Here is a 12,391-nt window from a genome sequence, read left to right on the forward strand (position 1 = left end):
CTAATTGAAACAAGTTCTTCCAAGTATACATTGAGGATGTGCAGCGAAGTCACAATTTTTACAGTAATAGAACCAAAGCTTTTCATCTCTTTCTTCTTCGCAAATTTGACAATAATATTCTTTAGAGTTGTTTTCGGCGGTATAAGTGAGATATAGGAGATGTGTGTCATATTTATGCCTAGTTACTAGTGGAAGAGTAGCACATTTAATACACAAGCGGAACCCACAAGTAGTGCATTCAAATGCCTGAATTCTATAAGGACGTTCACCACAAGCATTGCAATTTGGTTGCTGAAACCCACCGAGGAAGAGGCGGTGCTGGTGACCTTTATGTTTAAAGACTTCTGGAATTAAAATACATTGAGCATCAAATATTTGATTGTCACACTGATCCATGACACATTTGTAGTTGAAGCCACTTCGTTTTCGCTCGCAAGCCCAACACTTGAACAATTGCACATTGGAATCTACCTCATGTAGGTTGAGCAGGTGTTTGTGATGTAATGGTTGCATAACCTTTTGGGGTAGTTTAGTACATCTTATATGGAGAGAGAAGTTGCACTCCATACAGCCATAAAATGGGGACAACACTATAAATTGCATGCACCCCTCACAACGCTTCACATCCAAGAGCTCTTCATTTTGAAGGTTTAATTTATGTAGTGGATGACTCAAATGTACAATCTCCTTAGGGGTAGCTTTTTCACCCTCTTTTAGATCGTTGCCCTCGACTAAATGAGTAGCATAGTCAGAGGAATCAATGGTCTCACCCTTCTTCCTAATCCAATATGCACACCGTAAGTGGGCAATGTAATCACACGTCTTATCATCACAACAGTAAGCTGCATACTTTGCATCCACATTTTCGTAACAGACTTCACACTTGTGCTTTTTGACTTGACTAAGAGAGAATGTGCAAGTGAGGGAGTGATCATGTCCTCTAATTTTGATGGTGCCTAGAAATTTTCCACAGTTAGAGTGAATTAGAAGTAGACAGTTGGTACATAGATTGGCAATTTCTCTGCTTTCCCCACCACACACTTGGCAAGTGAACTGGATTGGATTTAGGATGGGGAGAAATGCGTGCTCGTTACATTTGTCAACACTAAAATTTCGCCAACGTGTAGCACATTTGATGTCGAGCTTATAATTGCAGTTGATACATTCGTAATAGAAGCGTTTACTAAAAACTTTAAGGCAAGCATTGCAATGATTTTGAGTCTCTGTTGGCGCTATGAGAAAAAGGTAGCTATGTGTGATGTGCAGAGGGTGTTTTGGTGTTTTGTAGGGTAATTGTGCACATGGTTGATGAATGAGGAAGGTGCAGTTGGGGAAGCAGCATTTGTAATAAAAGGTAGGCCCATTATTATTAATGTTGTCGTTGTTACCTAACATTAACATAGACGATACCGGTTCCTCGCACAATGAGCAAACTACTACTTTCTTCTCATCTCCTTTCTTCTCCACCTCCTTCATGGATATCAAGTGGTGTGTACTTCTCAAATCATGTGATCGGTTGTGATCTGTTGGCTCGGGGCATGATTCATGAATGAAAAAATAGGAGCATTCCCCGCATTTGTAGCCGCGACTTCCCAATACTGACTTTCGGCATAGCTGGCAATCATATACAGCACTTTCCAGCTTATCTATGAGCTGCAAGTGATGCCATAACCTTCCTGCCATCTTACTTACTCTCTGCTATATATAATTAATACACAGTCACAGAGGCACAAAACCCAAAGGGTGGGGTTAGCATTCAGATATATATATAGGATGATGATACGTAGAGCAGGGTTTGTAAACATTTTAAAATGAATCTGCTAATTAATATATAATTTGTAATTGGGTCTGATCATGAATGAATGAAGTCAAATTAAAATATAAGATTTTCAAAGATCAGAATTTGCACTTAAATTAATTTTATCAAACCTTTATATATATATATATATCCTCTTGAAGACCAAAAAATTAATTAGATGGCATTTACGTAAATTTGGGTAGGGAAAGATTAGTTCAAATTAAGTAATACTAATACCTCGCCCCGCCCTGCCCTACAAAGTGAGTGATTTAATTAAGAATCCAATTAAGCTACCACAATTATATATTGAAGTGATCGATTTCAAAAGGATCTCCTTTTGTATATATGGTGTCAAATTAAAGGAGATTATATATATTGCTGATTTTTTGAATCTTTTTGATAAATCATAAAATTGTTAATTAAATATAATGGAGAGATTATATTGGTGATTTTTGGAATCTTTGTTAGATATATATATATATATATATATATATAACAAAGGCATTTTTATGATGCTCTTTAATTCGTCTTTACCATTCAAAGTTCAAACAGATGCGGATCGAGGATATAAAGGTAATTAGGGTTTTTTATATTATTAATATTATTTTTGTGAGGATTAACTCATTTTTTTTAATAGGTATTTTCATAAACATTGTCAAGGATAAAGAATTGTGAGATAGAGATACAGAAAATTAAGCATGTTTTGGACTTCTTATTATCAATGATCAATCACGTACACGCGCGTATGATCAAATGGAACAATAATAGCTAGGTACGTACTATAAAAATTATTAACTTTTTAGCTTTTAAGAATTACATGTTAAATATCAATAGCAAATTAGCAATAGAAAAGAGGATAACAGAGGAAAGAAATGAGAGAGGGAGAGAGAGTGTACGTGTAGTACCTGTTATACAACTTCAAGTTTGTTGTGCTTTCTTTCTCCTTAAATGATCAAACAAATCTCTTTTTTTTTCTCCTCTGATACGTAAGAGAAAATACAAATCACAAAAATGATTAACAAAGGATGATTTGGTAGAAGAAATAAAACAATATTGCTGTGCTTCCAAAAATGTGATTGACATGATTTATAATGAACATAATTATTCCTTTCTTCCCCTTTTCCCCCTCTCCCGCTTTGAATAAAAAAAAATTATTCCTTTCTTTTTTTCTTTACTCTCCAAACATTATTTTCTTTAGGTGCAAGTTTCTCTATTCTCTTGAATTTGTCCTTTTCTTCATCTCCAAATCTTCTTTTCTTTTCTTCTTCATCAATTTTTTTGTTTTCTCTATCTGTGTTACTTTATTCTCTTACTCTATCTTTTTCATTTTGTCCACAATTTTGTTTCTTGCAAGTTTAGATATTTTACAAAAGATGACTATTCTATTGTCTTAGACAAAAAAAGAAAAAGAAAAAGAAAAAAATTGCTATGGCCGTAAGAGTATGGAAGAAACGGTTTATAATGAACCTCCTTAATTTTTTATTTTTTTTTTCCTTTGTCTTCAAACCTTCGGGGGTTCATCAGTTAGATTTTTTTTGTCTTTTATTTTCTTTTCTCAAAATAAAAACATTAACAAACAATTTAAACACAAAGCACTATCAAAAATACAAAAATAGTATTCTAATTTATATTACGTCAGAACACTTTTATAAGTTAAAAACAAAAAACTCCCCAAAACACATTAACAAACAAAGCTGTTATTTCTTTTTGTACATGCTCATTTATTCTCTTATTTTATCATTTTCTTCGCCTTTATATCCTTGGTTTTTTTGCTTCCTCCTTTTTTTTTTTTTTTTTTTTTAAATATCCACATCTTTTTTTCTAGTGATCTTAGATGTCTATTGCAAGCCTCACCAAGTTAGCACCAATATTGAAGTTCATTATGCTTGAGTACTAGGCCTTACTATCATAGAGATGGTTTATAAAGGATAAAACTTCTAATTTCATGTACGAATAAAAATAAAAAATAAAAAATAAAAAAAAGATTTTTGGGGAAACATCTTGCTAAAATTTGATCTCAGGCCAGTCTCTTATTGTAAGTTGGGTTTTCTTGATAATGTTAAAGCATTTTCTATACTCATTTGACCCACGCTTTTCAAGTGGGTCTCAATGTGTGACTTACCATTGTTAGCACTAATTTTATTTTTTTCAAAGATCAGAATTTGCACAGCACTTAGTTAACAAACCTTTATACTCTTGAAGACCAAAAAATTGAGAAGGGTTATATATTCAAAGTTGAAACCTTTAATTTTAAATAATGCAAGGAAATTGACTTTTAACTTATCCTTGAAATTCTATTGCACATAAGTTGGCTCATGTGCATGATTTATCTATCTTGTAGCTCATGATTGGTTTTTTTTTTATAATAGTATCTGTTATACAATTTCAAGCTTGTCGTGTCCTTTTTTCTCCTTTGTTAAAAGAAAATACAAATCTGTTGTGCCTTCTAACTATCACAAAGATGGTTTACAAATGATGATTTGGTAGAAAATATGATTATTCCTAATCTTCCAAAACTGTGATTAATAATGAACATAATTATTCCTTTCTTTCTTCCTGTTTCTCTAAACTTTCTTTTCTTTGTGTACATGTTATCTATTCTCTTTCTTTGTTCCTTTCTTCATCTCCAAATCTTCATTTCTTTTCTTCTTCATCATTATTTTTTTTCTTGTTTTGTGTACTTAGGCTTTTATTCTCTTACTTTTTCTTTCTTTTCTTTTCTTTTTTTTCCCCAAAAGTTCGTTTCTTGCAAGTTCTTATATTTATTACAAGACTTACAAAGTTAAAATCCAATATTGAAGTTCATCACCCATGAATATTCGGCCTAACTATTAGTAAGATGGTTTACAAATGATGAAATTTCCACTTTGGTAGACAAAACAAAAATTTGATATGCCCCCAAAACGATGAAAGAAACAGGTTACAATGAACCTATTTTTCTCTCTCTTTTTTTCCTTCTGTCTCTAAACCTTTGACTTTGTTTGTTAAAATTTTTATTTTATCTTCTAAAAACAAAAACGTTAAGAAACAACCTAAATATAAAACACTCTTAAAAACACAAAAAAGCTTTTCACCTTAATGTTGCATCAGAATACTTTTTTAAACCAAAAATAAAAAACCACCCTCCAAAAACACATTAACAAACAGTGCCATAATTTCATTTTGTACGTGCTTCTTTATTCTCTTGCTTTGTTCTTTGTTCTTCTCTTTATCTTCTTTTCCTTTCTTCTACCTACTTTTTTAAAAATTATTTTTGCATGCTCATTTATTCTCTTTAATAATCCACACCTTTTCTTGTGAACTTAGATATCGATGGGAAGCCTCACCAAGTTACCATCAATATTATAGTTTATCATCTTTGACTACTAGGCCTAATTATCATAGAGATGGTTTAGGATAAAATTTCAACTTTCGTGAAAAAAAAAAAAAAAAAAAAAGAGAAAAAAAAAACTTTGCAACGCTCCAAAAGAATATATGACAAAAGTGAGTTATAGCAAACATAACGTTACAAATGGCCAAAGGAAATAAGTTCAAGGGTAAAAATACTATGAGGAGGCAATAACAGCTCAACATTGAAAAAAAGCATTTGGTAGTTAGTCATTCTTGTTTTCTCTTATCGTTGTCGTTCATTTATCTTTCATAAGTTGGTGTTATTATTATCTTTAACTACGCATCATTCACCAACGTATGAAGATGAGTTGGGGAATTATTGTAAAAGATTTTTTAAAGACATGGAGTAAAGGTACCAAGAAGTTTATTCCCAAACTAATTTTTGAAAGATGTCCTGATTCCGTCTAACAACCTTCTCAAATTTATCCTATTACACAATTGAGAAATTGAGCATGTAACACATAATTATTCCTTTTTTTTTTTTCCTTCGTCACCAAACCTTCTTTTCCTTATATACATGTTCCTTTATTCTCTTGCTTTGTCTTTAGTGACAACCACCTTCTGACTTCCAAACAAAACTTTGAGCCATTGTATTGAATAATATTGAATGAGCCATTTTTAAGTTCAGTGCATTGTAATCTTCTGTTATCTTCTGTCATAATGGTGACGTTAAAGAAGTTTCTTATCAAATCTACAGAATGAAGGAATGGGATGGAGTTTGGAAGAAATTGGAAGCCAACATAAATAGATTAGGCTTTGCACGTTAAAAACTGGGTGCAATCAAAATTTGATCTCAGCAGGCCTCTTATTGTTTCAATTAGCAATATTTAGATATTGTAAGTTGGGTTTACTTCACTGGACATATATATGCATCAGATTCACAATCCCGTCCAAAGCTTCATGAAAAACCAATTGGCAAGTGGATCTACGAATGAATGAATGAATTGAAGGGGAAAATAAAAGTGAGCGATTAGACAAAATGAAATAAGAAGTTTGACACAATTCATTCCACGAAGAAATAAGTCACATGATCTTAATAATTACAACATCAATTGATAATCCTCATAAGAAAATGATTCAATGATTTCCCTACCCAACAATTTTCTCCTGCACAAAATCAACCAGAATATTGGAGCAACACGTGCAGAATGGCGACAATATTGGCAATATTTGCCAGTTAACATTTTTCTCTTGATCACTTTTTGACTATGCATGATAGATGAATGAATCTATTATTCCCGCAACTGTGAAAATACCTAAACAAAGAGATAATAAACCAGTATCCAGGCAAAGCATCTGGTATGTAGAAACATAAATGTCCACTACTAGAAGAGAGAACCCTTCATATTTTTCTTTAACGAAATACTTGGATGAAATGTATGCATGCTTATGTCTAGGTAAAAAGGAGGGGGGAGAGAGAGAGAGAGAGAGAGAGAAAGAGAGAGAACAGTACCTCCAATTATTGCAGAAATATTGGTCAAAAAGTGTAAAAAAGGAACATGCTCCTCTTTGAAAGTCACCTGCAATATAAACGTACGTAAAAGATGATCTGGAATATTATGATGCATCTGATTTTCGAGTTTATCTCAGTAACATAATAATAGCCCCTTATTTTATCTATCCAGAAGTGCAATTGTATGATTACTTCCACGTTTGGCTTGTTGGAGTACACCACCATATATATCTTAATGTTACGGGCCTTTTCATATTAGGCTAGTCGTATTAGGTTTATGTTACATGTATTAGGTTTATATTATATTAGCATTAGTTGGCTAACCCTAGACTTATTAGGTTATGATATTATTTTAATAAAAGTTGTTGACTCAGTCCTAACTCTCTTATGTAATATGTAATGAATCTTTTATTTAAAGGGGTTATGCTATGAATAAAGTCATGAAAAGTAGTAATCTCAAACCTTGTGTTTAAAAGGTTTAGGTTCCCTTAGAACCTAATTTATCCTGTTATGAACTTAAGTTCGTTAACACTTAATCTACCTCAGTTTCCCTGAATCCAGGGATTTTTCTCCTTGTTGGTCCTTATCCATGTTTGACTATCTCATGAGTGGAGATGCAGCGATGATAATGTGCATTTATAATTTTTCTTTCGAAAGGAAACAAAACTAAACATGTGAAAAAAGAAAAAGAAACATAATCTTTCATCAATGACACATAAACCACCCCAATAATCATGACAGACTCCACAATCACACTTTCAAATACCCTATTAGCTGTGAACAAATATACGAACCTTAACTGGAGAAATGTCATAAAAGAAGAAAATTCCAGGAAGACTGAAAAAAGTAACCCGATTCGGAACTCCAAAAATGCTTTGTCATGGAATACTGCATAAAACCATTGATGGTGCTTCTCAGGCATATAGTAGATCTAATCAATAAAATAAAAGAATAAGATTTTGTCATCTTCAATTTACTTGATTTGACCGGATCATACGGCCTCTAATGTCAGTGTATATAGTAGGGACCACCTGGCAAATTTATAAGAAAATCATAAAGATCCCTGCTGATTTCGAAACAACAGTCACAAAAAATAAAAGACCAAAATTCTTCAACTAGATGTTCAAGACTACCACAATGGTTCCTTGTCATCAAAATATATATATATGATTCTGATCTAATAAAACAACACCATTCCTTAAATGAGTTAAGCACATGACGATTTTATAAAAAACTCCATAGACAATTTAGATACAATGTGTTACAGCAGCCCAAGATCTACAATCATCATAAATCTTTCCGATATTGATTGTTTGTTCTTGCATTTAATTCAATTATTAAATTTATATCACTGCTTAGTTTTCGATCACAATATAAACATCAAAGTTAATAAACGCAAAAATGAAATTTCTATAAATAGGAAAATATCATTCAGCATTTGTTTATGAAACCTCAAAGACAGAAACATAACAAGAACATAATACCAACCTTGATGAAATATTGGTGCATACCATTTGGTGTTTCATGTACCCATTACACCCTAAAAGGTGTTGAGAAGTGAAAAATGTAAATAACATATTAATTATATCGAACAAATTTTGATTTAAGGGTGGATTACTTATCCAAAAAAAAAAAAAAACTAGAAAAGGCTATTTAATAGATGCTTACCACTCTGTTATTGGCAAGCAACCAAAACAGAGCTTCTCCTAAATCTTTTACATTTGGCTGCTGAAAGCTTTTCGCAAGTGCAAAATCAAACATTCCAGCAACTTTATTTACTTCAATCGATCCATGAATATTGTATCCTTCACCTTCCTTTTGTCACGGGAGATGCAGAAGAGGTTAAGGCAGATTTGCAAGGAAGAGAAGGTGAGCTGGAGGAGAAACAATACAGTTAGATGAAGTTAGATTCTATTAAGTAGTTAATTCTGTTTTAATAAACACTGCACGTGTATAAGTGGCAGTTATTTTAGTTAGTTGTAATCAACTTTGTAACTGAATTGCTTTAGTTGCTAAGCCTTATATAAGGCTGACTAAGTGCAAGGAGGAGTAGCTTTTGAAGTGTAAAGAATTGTTAGGAGATTTGCCATCTCAAATTGACCTTTTCAATAAGAAATAGTAGTTTACTGTTACAAGTAGTATCAGAGCCATTTGTTTTCTTTTCATGAAAACTAGATCAATGGGGCAAGAGTCTAAATTGGTGCAGTTAAGGAAGGAGTTTAAACAGTTCCAGGTTGATTGTGTAGCTCGTGATCAACAGTTGCAGGAGAGGAATGCAAGACAAGATAGTTTTGAGAAGAAGTGGGATGACCAGTTTGCTTTCATAAGTGCAAGACAGGATCGTTTTGAGAAGAAGCAGGATGACCAGTTTGCTTTCTTAAGTGAACAGTTGGCACATGTGATGAGATGCATTCAGGAATCGAAGAGGGTACCAGAACAGAGACATAAAAGTTCCTCTTTTGATCCTATGGAGGCCAACTTTGGTTCAACCTGAAAAGGAAGGATTCACGCAGCAGATGGTGGAGGGTTTCAGGCAGGAGATGGATTCCACACTAAGTCCATTTGGTTGGAGTTCCCTAAATTTGATGGGGAGGATCCATTGAATTGGTGTTACAAGGTTGAGCAGTTCTTTGATCACTACTCTACACCAGATTGTCAAAGGTTGAAGATTTCTTCTTTTCATATGGAAGGTACAACCTTAATTTGGTTTCAAGAATTGCCTAAATCAAATTATTTTGCTACTTGGGATGATTTTGCTAGAGCATTACAGATTAGATTTGGTATGGGGTCTTATGATGATCCTATGAAAACATTGTCAAAGTTGAAACAAGAAGGATCTTTGGGAGAATATAAAAAACAGTTTGAAGTTTTAGCCAATAGGGTGGCTGATTTGCCTAAAGCACATAAACTGAGTTGTATTATGGGGGGGGGGGGGGGTTAAAAGATGAAATTAGATTGGCAGTGAAGATGTTTAAACCTAAGGCTCTAGTGGATGCTTATTCTTTAGCCAAAATCCAAGAGGATTATATATTCAATTTCAGAAAGAGCAATAAGCCCCAATGGAATGCCCTTCCCTGTAATAATGCTGCCAGAAGTTTTGGGGGAGAGAATAAGGGTACTAGGTTGTTGGGAGGAAAAACTAATTTGTTTGGGCAGCAAAAGAATTCTGAGAATGTTGGTATTGTTGATAATCAGCACAAGTCTAATATTCCTATTTTTGGTTCGGCAGTGTTGCCAGTGCAGAAAATTTCTAATGTTGAGATGATGGAAAGAAGAAAAAATGGGTTATGTTATAATTGTGATGCTAAGTGGAGCCGTTGCCATGTTTGTGCTTCACCAAGATTGTTCTTGCTTGAGGTGGTTGAGCACAAGGTGACCAATTTGGAAGATGTTGAAGAACCCGATCCAGGTGACTTTTTGTTTTTGGAAGAATTTCCTGAAATTTCCTTATATGCTCTCATTAGAACTCCTATTCATAAGACTATGAGGCTTGTAGGTATGATTAGACGTCACAAAGTAGTAATCTTGATTGATTCTGGAAGTACACATAATTTTTTAGATCAAAAAATGGCTAAAGGATTGGGAATTCAACCTATGCTTCAGGAAGCTATAAAAGTTAAAGTAGCCAATGGAGATGAATTTGTAAGTTCTGGAAAATGCAAAAACACAAAGGTAAAGATGCAAGGTTATATTTTTATTGTTGATTTTTACATCTTACCTTTGGATGGTTGTGGTATGGTACTTGCCATTCAATGGTTAAGAACTCTAGGACCTATATTGTCGGATTTTCTAAATCTCACTATGCAGTTTGTGTATGAGGAACGAACCTGTTTGCTGGATGGATCAGCTGCTAATTCAAGTTTTCGTATGGAAAATGATGAATCTGTGAAACTAACTAGAGGTGAGAACAAGAGTGTTTTGTTGCAGCCTCTTCATGATGTTATTACCCCCAGGCAGGAGAATGAAGAAGGAAGGAAAAAAACCAGAGAGGTTGGTCCTATTGAGCAATCACTGAGGTGTTGGTTCAGTGGGTGGGGCAAACTAAAGATGATGCTTCTTGGGAGGAATTATTCCACTTACAACATTCTTGTCCGCACCTTGTGGGCAAGGTGCTTTAGAGGGGGAGGCTATGTCACGGGAGATGCAGAAGAGGTTAAGGCAGATTTGCAAGGAAGAGAAGATGAGCTGGAGGAGAAACAATACAGTTAGATGAAGTTAGATTCTATGAAGTAGTTAATTCTGTTTCAATAAGCATTGCACGTGTATAAGTGGCAGTTATTTTAGTTAGTTGTAATCAACTTTGTAACTGAATTGCTTTAGTTGCTAAGCCTTATATAAGGCTGACTAAGTGCAAGGAGGAGTAGCTTTTGAAGTGTAAAGAATTGTTAGGAGATTTGCCATCTCGAATTGGCTTTCAATAAGGAATAGTAGTTTACTGTTACCCCTTTCCTTTTATCTTTTGGAAAAAAACCTTCTCGGAGCCTTTAGATGACACTAAAAGTGAAGTACACCGCACACAAGTTATGAGTCATCACACATTTTTGAAGTTCAGGAAAATTCCTTCATGAGCTTATTTAGAGTTTAACTAACCAACTGGAATAGGCTTTTAGCAGACTAGCAGGCCCGCTTTGCTTTGGATGAATTTTTGGATGCTAGAAGTGCATCACAAAAGTAAACAAGATATCATTGAAAATGGTTAAGAAAATCAACAAACTAAGAAAATAATGGATTTGTATCCCCTCAAATTTTCTAAAATATGAGATTTTCAAATTTTAAAATCTGAGAACTTTATGAAAATTAAAATAACACAACCCTTTCAAATTTTCAGTACTGCTGTATCTCGAGTAATGAGGACTGCCGCACAACCCTTTCGAACAAATAAGAACAAATAATTCAGGCTAATCCAACACGGCTGAAAATAGCATTCCATTCCATTCCAATATTCCTTCCCTTCCATTCCAATATTCCATGCCTTGAGAAAAACCATTCCAATATTCCATGCCCATTGCATGGCCGGAAATGACAGAGTAACAACCTGAGAGACAGAGGGACAGAGAGATTGAAAAACCATGAATAAGAAAACTAGAAGAAGGATGGCGTCACAAAACTAACCTCTGAAAGAGTGGGCCGGCAGCATTGAGAATATGGGATAGATGAGGAGGGTTAGAAGAATTGGGAGAAGAGAATAATAGAAATATAGTGGAAATAATGAAAAGATTCATACTTAACATTTCAATATTATTTTTAGAATAATATCTGAATTTTGCTTTTTTTCCAAGTATATATCTGTTAATATTGATGTACTTTTTTTTTTTTTTTTTTTTTACCAATAATTTGTTTGGAAAGTATTTTTAGGCCTCTCAAATGCAATTCCCAACGGGCCCACCTCAAACGCAATTCCGGTTTGAGATTGTGTTTGAGGTGCCTAAAAGTATTTTTAACACTCAAAAAGTCCGTTTGAAAAAAAAAAGTACTCGTTTAGTAAAAAAATTAAAAGCGCTTTTAAGGGTTCAAAAAGCCTAAAAATGATTAAAAAAACACTTTGGGCAAAGCTTTAAAATGATACTTTTGTCAAAAAGTGCCTTTTAACTTAAAAACTCTATTTATCAAACGCAATCTCAAATAGACTTTTAATCTATGTACAAAATCATTTACGGGAAGGAAGCTTTGGCAAAAGTTAATTATTATGAGGTAAAAGGAAGCAAATCAATCTTTTTGGGGAAGCACTACTTTTAAGTGACAGCCATTTG

General features: G+C 33.7%; 1 protein-coding gene and 1 pseudogene across 2 annotated transcripts; both read right to left on the reverse strand.

The window, feature by feature from the left end:
• On the reverse strand, positions 1-1,683 carry LOC148586302 (uncharacterized). Its single transcript, XM_088515552.1, has one exon. The coding sequence runs from the start codon at positions 1,681-1,683 to the stop codon at positions 1-3; it is 1,683 nt and encodes a 560-aa protein (XP_088371678.1).
• A 4,358-nt stretch (positions 1,684-6,041) lies between these two features.
• On the reverse strand, positions 6,042-8,704 carry LOC148586303 (uncharacterized; annotated as a pseudogene). Its single transcript, XR_015912021.1, has 6 exons — positions 8,310-8,704; positions 8,130-8,181; positions 7,619-7,672; positions 7,436-7,529; positions 6,642-6,708; positions 6,042-6,444 (listed from the first exon to the last, which is right to left on the reverse strand). The product of XR_015912021.1 is annotated as an uncharacterized LOC148586303 (transcript).
• Between the last annotated feature and the right edge of the window lie 3,687 nt (positions 8,705-12,391).

This window comes from Corylus avellana, chromosome 4 (assembly GCF_965113065.1).
Source record: "Corylus avellana chromosome 4, dhCorAvel1.hap1.2, whole genome shotgun sequence".
NCBI lineage: Eukaryota > Viridiplantae > Streptophyta > Magnoliopsida > Fagales > Betulaceae > Corylus > Corylus avellana.